Here is a 17088-nt window from a genome sequence, read left to right as displayed (position 1 = left end):
CTCTCTTGGAACCTCATGTTACTCAAAGGCAGGTTGCTCTGGACTATCGCATCCTGTTCTTTAGGGCTACATCTGTAATAGGAAACGCAGCATCTGGCATTGCCACCCCGTGCACAGCTGGGGGACAGCGTAGCCTGGGTACTCTTCCATTGTGGTGATATGGATGAGGCCAAATTTTCTGGGGATGAGAAGAGAGTTTAGCTGTGTGGAAGTGAGCCGTGCTGGGCTAGATGGTCTCAAGGCAAGAGACCTGGCCCAGTTCATGTAGTGGCATTGTCCCAGCCTGGGGTACATTCAGTAGGACAGAGGGTTGGGGATCTCCTTGACCACAGTAGGGTCACAGTGCTGGGGACAGGCCCTTTCATAAACTATGATGAAGGACACACAGAGAAGCTCTCTCCTTGTAGCTTCCTTTGCTGGACTGACCTTGAAAGCTAAGCAGACATGCTCTCTTCCCTGAGCTGTACTGCAGGGCAATCTCACACATCCCACAATGTCTCCAAACTGTACTTGGGAGTCATTTTTCAGAAAGACTCTTCAAAGATTTCGGTGAGGGTGGGTGGAGAAAAAAGCTGAATGAGAGTTTCGCCACAAGCCAGAGGATGCGCTTTAATCAGGTCTCCCACTAGCGTGCCTGCTTCTCGAAGTGACTCACTGGTCCTGTGCAATCTGTGAGTCACTGTTGTCCCTGTTTTGTTATGGCTCCGTCCGTTGCCAGCGAGGAGGTGAGGGTGGTGAGAGTTCCTTGGTGGTATAATTTAGACATACGGAGGCTGACTGCTCCCTTCCACCTACTCCCTGGCCTTGCACAAGGCGGAGGCCAGCACGTGAGGGCCGGAGGATCAGAGTTGGGACTGACTCCTCACGCATGCCAGGGGATGAGCATCCTCGAGCGGCCTCACAAAGCGCAAGGCATGAAGGGGAATGCACCAGGTTGATGACAAGGATGGAAAACACCACAAGCCAGCACAGAAGAAAATAAACTTTTATTTCATGTCTCAACTCTCATAAAAGTCTGGGAGATACACCCATCCCAGGGAACTGCTCAAGGTCTGGGGCTTCCCACACTTTCCCCCATGGACCCCAACATTTCCGCAGAAGCCACGGGGATGCTGTGGCCTCCTGTGGCATCCAGGGAGGGTGCCTGGGGCCATGCCACCCCTGACCCGCTGTGGCCAGGGCGCCGGCGGTAGCTGCTGGCCAGCAGGGTGTAGAGGAAGGGGTTGACGCAGCTGTTGCCATAGGCCAGGCAGGTGACACCAAAATTGAGGTAGGCCTGGGCAGTGGGGCCAATGCCCAGGCCCTCGCCCCAGTACAGCCCAGCCAGCTGCCAGCCCCAGAAGGGGAGGAAGCAGGCCCAGTAGGCCACCACGATGGCAGAGATCCTGGAGGAGAGACGCCGGGCGGGAGCCCGGCCAGCCGCCGGCAGCCCCAAGGGCCAGGCGGAGGAGCGGTACGCCCGGGCCAGGCGGGTGTAGACGATGCCCAGCACCATGCCGGGCACCAGGACACTGGTGGCGAAGAGCACCGTCAGGTAGAGACGGAAGGCTGCCGGCGTCCAGGTGGGGACACAGATGCGCTTGTGGGGGCCATCCCCCTCCCGCAGTTGGGTCATCGCCATCATGGGAGCTGTAAGCAGGAGCGCAAGGAGCCAGAGGACGGCGCTGGCCAACTTGCGGTAAGCGTTGCCGGCCCGCCTGGCCCGCAGCGGCCTGGTCACTGCCCAGTACCTCTCCAGGCTCATGGCAGTCAGAAGAAAGATGCTGGCATGCATGGTAAGGAGGTCCAGGCTGAGCAAAATCCTACAGCCCGCGTCCCCGAAGAACCAGTCGTGGGCAAAGTAGGTGCAGACCACGAAGGGGATGGTGGAGAGGTACAGGAGGTCAGCCAGGGCGAGGTTGATCACGTAGACCCCCAGGGAGCCCGCTGAGCGGCCCGCCACCCTGCCGGAGGCCACCAGCACCGTGTAGATGTTCCCGACCATCCCAACGAGGCACATGAGCAGCAGCACTGTGCCCAGCGGCCCTGTGACCGGGCTGTCCTCTCCCAGGACACTACTGCCATCACCCCCACTGCCACTTTCCTCCGAGAAGCCGCCACCCTCAGGATCCTCTCCAGGCCTGACACTGATGAGGGCAAGGTCACAAGACATCTTGGGGATTGGGGTGGGAGAGCAATCAGGCTATGAGAGACCTGTTCCTTCTCTCTGCCCTCCCTGCTTGCTGTATGAGACACAAATATTCTTAAGAGAAGCCCAGGAATGGATAAATGGTGTGAGCTCAGCAGACATAAGGTGCTCCAGAGAAGTCTATTCCTCACCTCCAGCCATCTCGTCCATTTTGCTGATCTTGTCCATCACAAGCTCCGTCCGGCGGTTTTCGTCAAATAAAGGCTGAGGAAGGGATGCCACCCTCCCCTTCAAGGCTGACAGGTGCAAAGTAACCGCTGTCAGCCAGGAGGAAAGGTCTGTGCTCTTCACCAGCTCCTCACTTGTTGTTCCTCCAGTGTTTGCTGGGCAGAAAAACAGCTGACTCCACGGACAAGTGGGTTTCTCCTTCTCCCTAGCCTCTGTTCTTTCAGCTCAGATGCTGGAGAGATGTGACACCCACCCACCCCCCTTTACCCACCCCTGGAGAGTCGCCTTGCCCACTGCACAGGAATGTGTCTGACTCACAGCTTCACACACCAGTGTGATCACAGTCCCAGTTCATACCAGGCTGCTAGCCACTAGCTCCAGAGCCGTGATGGCTCCCTCCTTTCTTTCAGACACGCTCCTTCTTCCTCAGTGCCTTCCTCCTGCTCTCTCTTCCTTCTCATTCTTTTCTCCCTTTCTTTTTCCCATTCCCCCTTGCCCAGTTTTCCTCCTCTGAGGCAGGATATAACTGAAAGACAAGCCTCCCCAGTCTGGCAGGAGGCAAAAGAATTGTGCTGTGACTTTAGAAGGGAAACTAGGGTCAGCACTGAAAATGCAAAGATTGCTACACTGCTCCCTGGCCCTTAGCTAAACCAGGGCAAGAGGGCCTGCCCCCCAGTCATTTCCAACGTCATCAGGACCCCTTGAGGTGTAGACAATGGATTTAATCCCCAGTTTTGCAAGCAAAGGCCCTCACAGACCACCAGACGGTAGGACATCTCCCATGGACTATGACCTGGCCCTGCTCCACCCTTGTCCCCAGTCAGCGTCAAGCTCCTAGAGGCTCAGAGGGCTGGGTATTTTAGACCCACTTCTTCCTTCCTTTCCCCAAAGACCATCCTCCTCCTCTGAGATTTCCCCCTCCTCCCCTCCTGCCTCCCCTCGGAGCAGGGAGCAGAAGTGTGTTAGGCACCATTGCCTTCTACTGGAGTATCACTGTATGACACCTGTGCCCCAAAGTCTTCCGCACCCAGCACTGCCCCACTCTTTTTTTTTTTTTAAATAAACCACATCTGAACCACATTTGTCTCAGGAAGCAGACAGATGTGCCACTGCTGATCTACTGCTAGTCTGCAGGGGTTTTTAGATCACTCAAGATACACTTTTTTTTGCATCCTCAGTGAGCGTATTAGCTCTTTTGTGGCTGAGTCAGATGCCTCCACCTACCTCCAGCAGCAACATCTCAGCAGCAGATAGGAGAAGGAAGCACCCCAGCAGAACTGCCCTTGCTGCAGCAGGATCCAAGCACCTCCCGAGCAATGTGCTACATGCAACAGCAGCAGCTTCAACATGACCATGCCACAGGAGTATGGCACACATGGCAATGATGGAGGTGACTTCAGAGGCCTCCCTCTGGGTTATATGTGCCAGCACTTGGCATGGCTGGGTCCCTCTCCTCTCCTTTCTAGAGGAGAACTGAATGTGCAGGATGTTCAGATGGGGCTTGACCTTTTTCTTATTTTTTATTTTTTTTAATGCACTGTCCCATTTTCATATTACCAAAACTGAAAGGCACTTCGCTTTGGAACACAAGCTTTGCAATGGCCTTCAGTTTCTGGGTCAGTCATGCTCCAAACTGGGAGAGATCAGCAAAACCGCAGTGAAATATACTTCTGGGTGGAAAGATTTGCTGTGTCATAGCAGCAGGATGAGTAATACTGTTTCTTATCCAAGAAGCTGGTGCTCCCAACAGGTTGTGGTGGTCTCAGCACAGAGAGAGAGGATCACCAGAAAAGCAGAGGGGGTCACATCTTTGCCCAGTTGGTTCTGATGGGAAGATTCACAGTCCAAGCACACTGGAAAACGCACTGAATAGCCACAACTCCTTGCTCTGATTGTCTGTCTTTTTTCAAGAAGCCAGCAGCTCAGCTCATTTAGGAAGTTACAATAGATTAAAATGGGATTTTTTATTAATTTATTTAGGAGCTAATTAAAATCATAGTTGACTCATTAATTCCACTTATCTTCCCTTAGCACCCTACATGCCTATTCTCACACTGCCTGTGTAAAACTGCAGACACATTAGATACTACAGCCAACAGCAGAACTCAGCCGGTCCTTCCAGCATGTGAAACACGCTGGAGAGCTTTAAGAGATGATCTCTAAGATATGAATCATGGGTTGATTTAGTGGTTAGGTCTGTTACTAGAAGGACATGAACACAGAGACTTCCTTGCTACTCTACTGCATAACAGTATACGTAATATGTAATGTGTAGCTCAGAATGCAAGTGCCGGGCCTTTGACATACAGAGAGTGAGGGAGCAGAGACCCATATATTCTTTACTTCAGACACCAATTCCTAGACTCTAGTAAAGTCAACAGAGAGTCTGAAGTCTGTAGCAGACATGCCATAGGCTGGTCTCTCCAGGAGCCAACCTCTCGCCATTGGTTTGACTACAGCGACTCAGATTTGGCAGCTGAACTTCAGTAACACGAATATCCTTCACAGCATCTTCCCTAAGGCAATATTCCACCTCCCACCACTTTTTTGTTTTGTACACACACACATATTGTCCACATACACACATGTACACAAACACTGTTTCTGAGATGGTTTCTTAATCTGCTCAGTAGCAGTCAGAAGATGAGCTCCAAACAAATGTGGTCTGAAGAAACTTTCAAGCCCACACACGCGGGAGGAAACAGGCTTCACAGCTGGCTGTTAGATTACATCTTTTAAGTGACCTTTATCAGCTATTAGATTAGCTGACCAAATAACTAGATGTTTCACATCTCTGTCACCAGCAGAGAAGCCACTTCTTGTAATGAAATTGTCTCCCCTGTCTCCTCTAGTCCGGCAGCCCCCACAGCCCACTGGGCCTCAGCTCCAGCAAGGCAGAAGTTTTCTTACATAAGGTAGGTGGCTGTTTGCAGTTTAATGCAGATGTGATGCGAGGTCCCATGTCCACCACAGCAAGTGCCAAGTGTTCAAGGCCTGATCGATAGGCAAGGACTGCTGGCATCCAGTTGGATCACAGCACTGAGAGTTCAGTCTTACGATTTCTTGGACTTGAAAAGAAGCAGCTTAATCGGGCCCCAGAACAAAGAGAAATGTCCATGGGGAAAAAAAAAAAAGTGCTTCAAAGGGTAGGCTGCAAGAGCACTTTGTTTCTTTGATGTCGATTTCTTCTCCTGTCTTGTCAGCCCACCCAAGAGGACCAGGTAGAGTCGAGTCATAGCGAAGTTTCCACATAGCTTCCTAGGATTTAAACTTGAAGTAGGCTTCAACTGGAGTGAAGGAAAAAGGAAGTGCATTAGGGCAATACTCCGGAGTGGAGCAGCAGGAGGGGAAGGAAACATCATCCAGGCACTTACTTGCGTATTCCTGTGGTGTCATGGCCTGGTTGATGACACTAGTGAAGGCTGCGATCCAGTCCAGCTGGTCAGTCTCTGTCTCGCAGGTGAAGAGGTATTCCCGGTCAGGGGTGACAATGGTGAGGCCATAGTGCCAAGAGAAGTTGCCCTGTGTCCCTGCAGGCAATCCCTTTTGGACACTGTAACCGTTCTCGCTGCTGCCCACAAATACCTCGCCCTTAGCAAACGCATCCTGCACATCAGGAGGGAAAGAGAGCGTTTTACTGAATCCAAGAAGAACCAGCGAATAATAGCAGTGCTCCTAAGGGCAGGGTGAGGACCAGGGATGCAGCAGCAAAAAGATCTGAAGGTGGTCAGGGGATTCAAAAGGGAAAGGCTATTCTCAAGGACAGTGACAGAAGGGAAAATTTAGGAGTGTAGACCTCAGGAGGTCCAAGAGAGGAACTGCTGCATCTGTCACTCCATGAAAACTCACCATGTCACTCTCCTCGCCCCCACTGCCTTTACACCCTTGCCCTTCTTGTTCCCATTGTTTGCAGGCAGTGAAACAAATGAAGTGTGGGATGAATGAAGTGGGATGGAAAGGGGAAGACCTAGAGTCCATTCAGGGACTTTGGGGAACCCGCCAGCCTCCCTTACAACAGAGCAAAGCAAAGAAGCAAGACTTTGGTTGCACTTTGACCCTGCCCTCAGCACTGTTGCCTGCAGCTGCCAAAGGTCAGATCTCCCCCTCACCAAAGGGTCCTTGAAGTACATGAGCCTGCGGTGATCCAGCGTGAACCAGCGCTTCTTAAAAGCCTCTTTCTGCTGTGGAGGGAAGAGGTGACATTTGTAAGGTGACAGTGCCCTCTGCTGTGAGCTGTGCAAATCGATACCCAAAATTCATCCCAAACACTTGAATCAAGTCCCTGCCTTAACAGCAACCTCCCTCTCTCCCCTTCCGAGCTGCAAGTGGGGATCAGTGACCAGTTTTCCAGTCCCAACTGTTGACCCTAACTCTTGGACTTCTGTGAAGGACCCCAGAGTTGAGACAGGAGAAATCTAGATTCTGTATAGAATACCTGTAAAGTCATGCACACACAGACACATTCAGAGAGATCGGTTGTTCTGGGAGAAAGCAGCGTGTCTGGTTTCATCTACTTTCACATATGTCCTTCCCTTTCCTTTTATTTTCCTCTCCCTTGATTGCACACACCCTGATCCCATTAGTGTCTAAAGAGTAGGGGGGAGTGGGGAAACAACAGGAGAAAAAACGATGGAGTAGGGAAAGTCACTGGCTCTCTGGCAAGTCCCTGCTAGTTTTCTTCTCCCATCTCAGCTCACCTTGGGACCTGTCTTCTCCATGTATCCCTCCTTCAGGAAGTTTCTCGTCAGCCGGCTTTTAATCTGACAAAAAGGTGAGAGTAACATTCACTCAGCCATGTGTCTTTGCTATTCATCTTCAAACTCATACCCTTCCTTCTCTTTGCCCAAATTTACCTCCCTCTTAAATTCATGTTTGCAGAACTGCCTAGCCACGAGTCACTTCTGTTTGCAACATGCCTCGAAATAGCAGAGAGTGGCTGTTCTCTGGCCATCCTAAGCATTTGTACACACACCTTCTCATCCTTCTACCGACATACTGCAATTTCTACTTCTGTGTCTAGGGCTCTAACAATAACTAATGGGCTCTTTTATCAGAGTAACTGAGTGCCAGCAAGAAATTCAGCACTATGCTCCAGTGCTACCTTACCTCATTATCACTGGCTATGGGAAATGCTACCTTCAGGTAATGGAACTGCACAGAGCGAATGGCATTGAACCAGTCCACTACCTCCTGAAAACGAAACAGAACAGAACAAAAAGCTTAGAGCAACAGTGAGCCACCCAAACTCACCCAGCTGCACCCAACCCTATGTCAGCTGCAAACACAGCTAGCTCGCCCTCCGCAGGCCCTACAGCATCTCCCTCACACACACACAGCCAGCACATCTGCACATCTTCTGCGGCAGCTCCTCCCACACAAACCCACTCAGCCGGTGCTCCTGCCCCGCTCCCTGCCGCAAAACTCTCACAGACACGCAAGCACAGTGCCAGAACCCTCAACCTGTTTTCCTACAGCAACTCGCAGACACGCATGCCATCCTACCCCATACCACTCATAACCCGCAGCTTTTCCAGTCAGCTCAATTGTTTTGCAGCGTTTGACACTAAACCAAGATACCTTTCCACTTTTGTGGTACACAAATATATTCCGAGTCTTGTTGTCTTTGAGATAGGTGATCTGCAGCCCGTTGGGATTCCCAATCTTCGCTGGTTGGAATGTAGCATTGATGACATCTATTTTGACACTGATTTTGGGTTCTTTGGACTGGGAACAGAAAGGCATTGATCATGCATGAGCAATCCTAGTGGGAAAGAGATCTAAGGTACTGAGTTAGTGAAGTAAGGCAGGGCCAAAGGGTGTGAAAAGGCATTAACTGCCCCCTTCCCATCAAAATTGCTGTAGTACACACCCCCTTCACTGTGTGGCATGCTCAAGCCCAAACAGTGGCTCAGCCCCTCCAATTTAGATTTGAGCCATGCCTACTCTGGAACTGCCAGCGAGACGCTGAAAGCACGTCTGACTTTACAGCTGATCCAGTCTAAAGGCTAACAGACTCCAAAAGGAAAGACCCCACTCCTGCTCCTCCCTACCCCAAGCCATTTCCTCCCTTGCAACAGTCTACTAGTACTTGCCACATTCATTTCAGGGAAGTAAACAAGAGGAAAAGTAGCCCTACTCGAAACAAAACAACAGGTTTTTGGCAACTTAGTTCACAGTAGGGTGAGGCTGGTTCCAGGGATGGTGCAGGATTGCACAGACAGGAAGATGGATGGGGTGAAGTGAAAGATCATCCCTTTAATCAACAGTAGGATTGTATGTCAGTCCTGTACCCTGAGATTCACCAGTAAGACAAGGAAGGGGGAGTGTCATGGAAGTGCCATTTCTGCCTTGTCACCAGCAGAAGTACTGTTGAAGAGGGAAGGATGTAGGAGAACACAAAATGAAGATGTGGGGGAAACGTCACCCTGAGAGTTGCAAGGGAACCCCTCCTCTATGACACGTCTCTCTTTTATCATCCCTGGCCTGGGTGAGTAAGGAAACCTCAGAAGCACACATAAGAGAGAGAGACATCTCCATGACACCACTGCCCCGGGTGGAATATGCAATGAGGTGGGAGTTGACCACCATGCTCACATCCTGCTTGGTGAAATACTTCAGGCATCCCTCTCTCTCAGACAAGAGGAACTTTCGGGGTAGGAACTGTCCATTGTCTCGGCCTCGCTTCCAGAGGATGCCTTCCTTCACCCCTAGGAACAGAAAAGTCAGTTTTAAAAGCACCCCTCCACAGGCATCAGAGAGTTGTATTCAGCCAGGGGTCCCAGCCACACCCTGGGATAGAGCATGCGATGCTTCCCACCTCCTAGGCTGGTTCCTACAACTGCCTCTGCCAGTGTGAGAGCCGCCTCTCCTGTGAACACCACAGCCCTGGCCCATGCAGACAGCTGGCGTGGAACCAGAGCTCTTCCCATTTGTCTCTGCAGGCCCTTAGGCTCCTACTCTTTGTGTCACAACACTGGCAGTGACATTTCAGAGACAACTGCTGTGGCTGAAGGGGGTGGCACGCAGCAGGACAGACATTCCTTATTGCAGAGCTCTGGCTCCACCAGCACAGCAAATGCCTTTGAACAATGCCAGCTGGTAATAAAACACTTGGAAGCAACCTACGACAGTGCAAACCTACACTGTCCACAATTTAAACTCTCCCCAAGCCATGCTTTGTAAATATCAGGCAGGTTCTCAGGAGTCCTTGTGGGATTTGCAACACTGACACAATGCGCTTTGTCCTCATAACACTCAAAAGCTTCCCGTAAAGGCAACAAGGAGGACATTTTGAAGCTGTGCCCTTACCATCGGTATACGGCAGCTGTTTTCCTGGCTCAGTGAACTCTTTGCGTTCATATTTGGCCCGTATCCACTGTTCTCTCAGCACTCTGTAGGGAGAGGTGACAGGTAGCTGAGAAATGAACCGGAGGAACCCAAAACTGCCCTTCCCCTTTTCTTTTATATGCAGCAACTTACTGGCAGTCATTGTAGGTTGGCTGGTAATAGTAAATAGGGATGTGAGCTTCGTAAGTGGCTTTAGTCACAGCATTCCCATGCTTGGCCAGAAACTGCAGTTAGACAGAGAGTTAGTGCCTTCCCTTTGATGCAGACTCATGTCAGGCCTTTTTCTTATCTATTACAGGGCGAGGTATGCATTGAGCTCTCATGGACCATACTCATTTCCCTCCTTTGCAACATCCCTGCGAAGTCTGGCTACAGAAAGGCGGGTCTCAAAGGACTTGTCTGTTCTCTGAAATTACACTGATTGCACCTAGACCAACAGAATGCCTTGAATGTCAATTCTATGGTGCTGGGTGCATGCACATTCAGTGGATTTGCTGGACAGACTGTTTAACAACAGCTCTGACTTTCCAAACCTCTTTGCTCCTCTCCGAAGAGCAGCAAGATACAGATTATTTTCCTTGGATCTCTGGAAAATTTTGTCAGTCCCCTGAAAATTAATGGGGTCAAGGGGGGATGTAACAGGAAGAGGTCAAGTCCACAGAAGTGTCATTATTCTCAAGAGGTCACACCGTATCTCAAAACTCTTCTCAGAGCATGGAATTGTCCAAGATTTTCCCTTCGCATTGCTGAAACCAGGAGAAGACAATGAGCCAGGATGGAGCTGGTGAGTAGGAAATGAGTAACCATGAATGATAAAAAACACTGAACCTTGGCGTGACACACTGCAAGAAATCTGTGTCAGCCACAAAGTAACAGGAAATGGGGAGACACATAAAGGCAAGTGCATCTTCCCTCTCCCAGTGAGTTAAGAGGAATTATCTCCATTTGTGTATCCAGAGCACTAGAAAAGTGACTACTTACCACATTAATCTCCAACTCTGTGAGGCCAAAGGCCTGATTTGGCCAAAGGCCAAAAGAAGCGCTAGTGTACAGACTAGACCCAACCAACCTGACATACCGACGGGATAAAAGTCTCACCTGCACCTGAGCATCATCCCAGTGGTCCATCTTCAAGGATTTGACTTTGCTGATGCTAGGGATGTTGCGGTGAATTCCTGAGCAGCTGAGGCATATAAAGACACCCAAGGTAGAGGATGCCCAGTCAGGATCTGAGGGTATAAATGGGTATGACTAGAAGTGGTAAATTCCCCCAAGGAAAATGTCTCAACTCAGAACATATCCGTGAGAAACACAGAGAGGTTTATGACTATGGTTTCACCTGGGTGGATTAATTAACCCAAGGTACAGATGTCTGTGTGGAAAAAGCATTGTTAATATTGCCTCATTCCCCCTGCTTCAACTGCTTAATCTGAATCTCTGTTGACTTGAACCTTGTAAAACTTCAAAGTGCTCTGCAAACTCCCTTTGGGTAAAGAATCATCTGAGACAAAAATGCAACCACCTCTGCGAAAAGACTCCAGGAGCTGTTTAGTGCAACACAGCAAACCCACAACAGTATTTAGCTCAGGAAGTGAAAAGCAACCTTAAAACCAAAGTCATCCAGGGAAAATTTAAGATGGTAAAATGGTATCAATTAGCCCAGTTTTACTTTGGCTTGGGTGGTACAACCCACATGCCCCTTTTGGGAGGAGTACAATGGGCATTTTGTAGCAGTGCTTGTAGAACCTCAGAGCGGTACCCTTTCAAGAGGACAAGCTCTTCAGTGAAAGAAATCTCCCAGGCGCCTGCGGAAGGTTGTCAGTTCAGCGCTGAGTCACGGAAAAGACCGTGCTCTCCTGAATCACGCCTTCTTTGTGGAGCAGTTAGGCTTTCACTGGGAGCTTTCCTGTCGGGTCCTGACTGGGCATGACCTTGATTTGTATCTGAGATCCACCATGATTGCAACCCACAGTGCTGCAGCTGCACAGCCCCTGCTCCTCTGGCACTGCTGTGTCCCTGTCCTTCCCACCAGTGCTGCAACTCCTTCCTCCTCCCTTGCTATCACATCTCTGGGGTCCTCTTCAGTCTGGACCAGCCCACACCACAAGAGCTGCAGGGCATTGCACAGCTCCCAGCAAATACCCTCCCAGCATCCCCCCTTCCCCTGCTCACACTCCTCCTTCTGCAGGCTGCTCCAAAGCGCCGCCAGGCCAGGACGAGACCAAGAGACCAAGTCCTGCCTCTGACCTGTCCTCCAGCAACCCTCGGGGACTCACCTGGCTTCCCACAGTCTGCGCACAAAGAGTTTTCTGCTCTTCTCCACACCTCCCTCAGGGCCTTCATGCTCTTTTCACCTCCAGCCATTGTATCTGAATGCCACCCCTGCCTCCAGGCAGGGCAGGTGCCTGGGTCTTCTTGCACCTGCAGTCCACCCCAAGGGAGAAGGGGCCACCAGAGCGCCAGAAGGGCTGGCAGAAGGAAGGGGAGGAGGGAGGCAGGAGAAGCCGTGAGGTTAATGGACGGAGCGCGGAGGCCTGGCTGCACCTGAGCCGGCAGGGCGCAGGCTGGTGTAAAGAGGCTGGAGGCCGAAGTGCACCCAGGCAGTGAGAGAAGAGGAGGAGAAGGAGGAGGAGGAGGCAGCCTGCCCCATGGGCGTGGAGGGAAGTGCAGCAATTAACCACAGAACTGGTTTTTCTGCATTTCTGCTGGGCAGAGGACAACCCAGGAAAAAAGAGCAAGCAGACAGTGAGCTGATAAAGGCAAGGCGGCTTGGGACAAGCGGCTGCCGGGCCATGTCGGGACTTGTCACACTCTGTGGGCTTGGGGCTGGTTCTGTCCCTGACCCAACAGCACTTGGGAAGCTCCCATAAAGTCAGCTGGCCACCACGCAAGCCTTACACCCATTTTTAAGGGAAGGACTAGAGGTCAAAAGAGGTTCAAAAGTTCAGCAAAAGTCACCCCAGTTAGCAATGAGGAAGGTGGCCATCCCCTCGCCACCACCAGCTGGTGCTGGGACCTCTCCTGCCATGGCCTTATTGCTCCCTGCAACTACCTAAAAGGAAGTTGTGGGGAACTGGAGGTCAGCCCCTTCTTGCAGATAACTAGTGGTAATGTCCTCAAGTTGCACCAGTGGAGGTTTAGGTTGGAAATTATGAGACATTTCTTCTCAGAAAGAGCAGTCAGGCATTGCAATGGGTTGCCCATGGAGGTGGTGGAGTCACCGTCCCTGGGGGTGTTCAAGGAAAGGTTGGACATGGTGCTTAGGGACATGGTTTAGTGGGTGACGTTGGTAGTAGGGGGATGGTTGGACCACATGGTATTGAAGGTCATTTCCAACCTTTATGATTCTGTGGCTGCTCAGACAGGTCCTGCATCCTGAAGGCTCAGCCTCAGAGCTGAAACCCATCCTCACGCTCACCTCCCCAAGGCTAAGAGGAGCGGTACGCGTGCCGCTGACACCAAACAATGAAGGCACCTTGAAATCCTTTCAGACCTTTATTATAGAGACATGGAAGTCAAACACTGAGCAAGCTTCACGGGGATGGAGCACATACCACACCAGCCGCACAAGGCAGCACAACAAGAGCTCTTTAACAACTTTGCTGGGAATGCCCCGAAGAGGAGCATGAGCTGGAGGCACCAAAGCCTGAAGAAGCCTCCTGCTCGCCTCAGGAGCTGGCGGGTGACACCAGCGAGGCCCACGATGACAGCTCCCCTCTCCTGCTCCCATCCCAGGGGAAGGAAGCGTGCAATGGCACACCGAGGGGGGGCACACACGGGTCCCCGCAGCCGGCCCCCATCACACGCGGCAGCGGAGGCACAAAATGGCGGGCGGGGCCGGGCCGGGCTGGGGAACGCCTCCGCCATGTCGCGCCGCACCGCCCCTCACGGCCGGGAGGCGACGGAAGGGGCGGGCGGCGGAAGGAGCCGCGTGGGGCAGCCATGGGCCGTAAGAAGAAGAAGAAGGGGCCCGGGGCAGCGGCTTCACGGCTGGTGGTGACTTTCGATGAGGAGAGGCGGAGGTGAGAGCGGGCGGGAGCGCCGGGGAAGTACCCCCTCGGGTCTGGGGGGAGGCGCTGGAAGCTGAAGGTTTCCTCTCTTCCAGGGAGTACCTGACCGGCTTCCACAAACGGAAGGTGGAGCGGAGGAAGGTGGCCCTGGAGGAGATCAAGAAGAAGCTGAAGGAGGAGCAGAGGAAGATGAAGGAAGAGGTACAGCCCCCCCCAGCCCTCTGAGGAGAAGCCCCCCCCCGCCATGGCAGAGGGAGCCCCGGCTGTGGGGTAGGCAGGCAGCGACCGCTCGCCGGGGCCCTCGGGTTCTCCCTGTCTCGGTTGTGGGGAGAAAAGGGTCCTCCCGAGCGAGGAATTGGGATGGGACGGGCATTTGGTGTAGCAGGGGTGCTGCAGTGACTTGTTTTCCTCCCTCAGCGGCACAAGGAGTACCTGAAGATGCTGAGCGAGAGGGAGGAAGCGCTCGGTACGTGCTCTTTGGTCGCAGGATTTGGGCTCTGTCACAGCAGGGAGGGTGTCAGAGGAGCCTGTGAGGAACTGGAGAGGCACCAAACATGCCAGGAGGCTAGTTGTCTGCCTCCGTGGCAGAGAAATCACAGCTGGAGTAGCAGTGCTGCCCCACAGGGATGGCACATCACTCCTCTTAAATCCCCTCAAGAAGCTGGGCAGCAGTCTGTGTGGGTCTTCCCCTCCAATGTGATGTGCACGAATGTGTGTGTGCACCTTGTGGAAAGCTGAGTGCTTTGCATTGTGTAGTGTTTTGTTTTTTTTTTTTTTTTGTCTCCCCAGAAGAGTTTGATGAGCTGGAGCACTTGGTAACCTCACGGACAGAGTCAGTGAACATCGACCACCCAAACCACATTGTAACGGTGACCACCATCAGTGACCTGGACCTCTCAGGCGCACGCCAGCTGGGTCTGACCACCCCTGAGGTACAGCCTCTTGCTGACTCTCTCATTACATTAGCCTTAAATGTTCTTGGGGCTGACTAGGTAGGAATGGCCAGACTTGCAGCTGGCTGGGAGCATGGATGAAAAAGGAAACTCATAATTTTCACATTTCTTCCTCTTTAGTGGCCCAGTGTTTGTGGAGAAGTGTTGTACTTGAACACCTCGCTCCAAACCACCCTGGAGTCCTTTGTTAATTGACCTTGTGTTAGTAGAAGGTGCCACAGAGGTTGATGGGGAGAACATACAATTTTCAAAGCAGGTACAACACAAGCAGTGAGAGAATATGGGCTTCACTGCATGGGCTTCACTGCATGGACTGTCTTCCGTGTCTTTCCTGTGACCTGTCCAGGAAAAATTACTGCTGGGGTGAGGAGGGATTTTGCCCTCTGTGATCCTATGCTTGGACCACAAATAAAGAAACCATTTGATTCTGGTTGTGGTCATTTCTATTTTCGGAACAGGTATTAACTGAGATCTCATGTTTGTTTCATAAAGGCTTTATGGCACAAGTTGACATGATCCTTCTGATCTTTGTGGCTGGGTTTAATCTTTGGCAAACTGTCTGTGTTGAGCAGTTAGCCTTTTATACTTATAAGGGCATCTTCTAAAATGAAAATCTATTGTAACGAGGCTTTAGTATTATTTTAAGGAAAAGAAAGCTGAAACCTTCACTTCATAGGTTAGACTTCAATTGTGTGTCCATTAAGATCATGCTGAAGTTGTTGGTTCTTGGGGTGGAATAATGTAGGACTTCGTACTGGTTGTCCCTATTTGAAGGGCCCCAGTAAGAAACCTTGAGACTTGAAGAAGAATGGCCGTCTAAGATTTAAAGTCTTGACCTGTAACCTGATGTTTCACAAAACAGGATGAAATCAAGAAGGCAGCAGAAACACTGGAATAATGAGACTGCCTGTTTTAATAGGATTTTTTTGGTTGCTGTTTTTTTCCTTTTAAAGGGAAAAAATGATGGTTCAGGAGAAGAGAATGGAGAAGAAGTGGTGAACAAGCCTGCAAGAACAGTGCCCAAGAAGTCCAGAAACCCCCTCCTGTCTGAAAAGTACGTATAAATTCATTCAACTTCTTGCTGCTAGGCTCTGTGAGCTGATCCAGGAGGATCTTGTTGCCGGAGGGGATGCTGTGCTTCTAGGGTGCCGGTGGGCAGGAGCCAGCAGAGGGCACTGGCAGAGCACAAGCCCGCCTGGGACACTCTGTTCCTATCACACTGATCTCTGATGACAGCAGCAGGAGGAGGATGTGCTGGAGGGTGGGCTTTGCCCTGAACTGTTTGTCTTGTCCTCCTCCCTGTCAGATAATGCAGGGAAGGGTGTGTTGCAGGGTACAGAGTTTGTCCCTAGGATGAAGGTCAAATGACCCTAAAGCTTAAAGCTTTGGCATTCTCCACATTTTTGAGTATCCAGGCTTTACAGCTGCTTTGGGGTTGCGGAGAGTTACTTAACTCTCTGATGGCTGGGCTGCTCTCTGCTCAAAAAGTTCGTTTTGGTTGTTACTGCACTTGTAGATGGCAAGTTTTCTGCCCTCTCAGGATGATGCCTGGCACAGCAGAGTTCCCCTGGGGCATGCAGCTGCTAGTGTCCATTCCTGCTGGGCCACGCAGGGCTGTCTGCTATCGTTGTGGTGTTGCCTTGCTCCTGTAGACGTCGGTCCCCAAATATTTCTCTTTTCTTGCCCTGCCCAGGATCTCTGCTCTTACCGCCACGCTGCACATGCACAGCCGGAAGAAGTCAAAAGGAAAGCGACCCCAACGCGGGCAAGGCCCACACCAGAAAATCAAGAAACCCGCCATGAGGCGAACCACCAAGACTCAGCGACGGAGACTGACAGGCAAAATGGGCCGTGACCAAGATTAACGGAGAACCTGGTGCTTCGAGCGGCAGCTGGGACAGTTTTCTGCATCTGACCTGCTGCTCTTCCTGGCCTCTTCATCACGGGCAAGGACCGTGGTTACTCGGCTCTCTGACCAGCAGTGAGCCCAGTTCAGCCCTTCTCTCACCTGAGCGCTGGCCGGGGCACTAGATGCTCTACCTATTTATTTCTGCAGTGTCTCCAGCTAATTATCTGGGTGCCCTGAAGTCTCTCAAAACTTGTGTTGGAGGTCAGATTCTCTGTTTGGCATAACCCTTCTGTCCCTGAGCCTCTCCTTCCAGAGCTGATACTTGGTTTTATCAAAGGAGAGGCTCAAGTGCTGAGTGCCGCAGGCACACCACCAGGGCAACTTGTGAAACTAGGAAGAGCTCTGCTTCCACTCCAAGCACCAGTGCCTTGGTGTTTCTGCTGTACAGTAAATCTTTCTTCCATGAAGACTGAAATTTTCTTGTCCCGTGTGTTTCTTCTCCAGTGCCACACCTGAATTCAGGGATACTTGTATTTTTTTTAGGGGTACCTGTCCTGGGTGAAATTTAGTAAC

The 17088-nt window shown here is 51.5% G+C and overlaps 3 protein-coding genes across 3 annotated transcripts; 1 reads left to right on the top strand and 2 right to left on the bottom strand.

The window, feature by feature from the left end:
- Positions 1 to 967: 967 nt before the first annotated feature.
- Positions 968 to 4163, bottom strand: LOC106035788 (urotensin-2 receptor-like). Its single transcript, XM_048048286.2, has one exon. It carries the CDS (start codon positions 2150 to 2152, stop codon positions 1046 to 1048), a length of 1107 nt encoding a protein of 368 aa, XP_047904243.2. The 5' UTR covers positions 2153 to 4163; the 3' UTR covers positions 968 to 1045.
- A 142-nt stretch (positions 4164 to 4305) lies between these two features.
- On the bottom strand, positions 4306 to 12331 carry LOC106035938 (arf-GAP with dual PH domain-containing protein 1-like). The gene is made up of 11 exons (XM_013181079.3): positions 11980 to 12331; positions 10802 to 10932; positions 9836 to 9927; positions 9665 to 9747; positions 8951 to 9063; positions 7934 to 8080; positions 7463 to 7546; positions 7054 to 7116; positions 6466 to 6537; positions 5731 to 5962; positions 4306 to 5643 (listed from the first exon to the last, which is right to left on the bottom strand). Exons 1-11 carry the CDS (start codon positions 12065 to 12067, stop codon positions 5615 to 5617), a joined length of 1134 nt encoding a protein of 377 aa, XP_013036533.3. The 5' UTR covers positions 12068 to 12331; the 3' UTR covers positions 4306 to 5614.
- Positions 12332 to 13566: 1235 nt separating this feature from the next.
- NOL12 (nucleolar protein 12) lies at positions 13567 to 16990 on the top strand. Its single transcript, XM_048048274.2, has 6 exons — positions 13567 to 13725; positions 13809 to 13914; positions 14131 to 14179; positions 14503 to 14645; positions 15620 to 15720; positions 16360 to 16990. The coding sequence occupies exons 1-6, from the start codon at positions 13646 to 13648 to the stop codon at positions 16529 to 16531; spliced, it is 651 nt and encodes a 216-aa protein (XP_047904231.1). The 5' UTR covers positions 13567 to 13645; the 3' UTR covers positions 16532 to 16990.
- The last annotated feature ends 98 nt before the right edge of the window (positions 16991 to 17088 follow it).

This window comes from Anser cygnoides, chromosome 1, assembly GCF_040182565.1.
Source record: "Anser cygnoides isolate HZ-2024a breed goose chromosome 1, Taihu_goose_T2T_genome, whole genome shotgun sequence".
NCBI classification, from domain to species: domain Eukaryota; kingdom Metazoa; phylum Chordata; class Aves; order Anseriformes; family Anatidae; genus Anser; species Anser cygnoides.
This window is presented reverse-complemented; position numbering and strand designations above follow the sequence as displayed.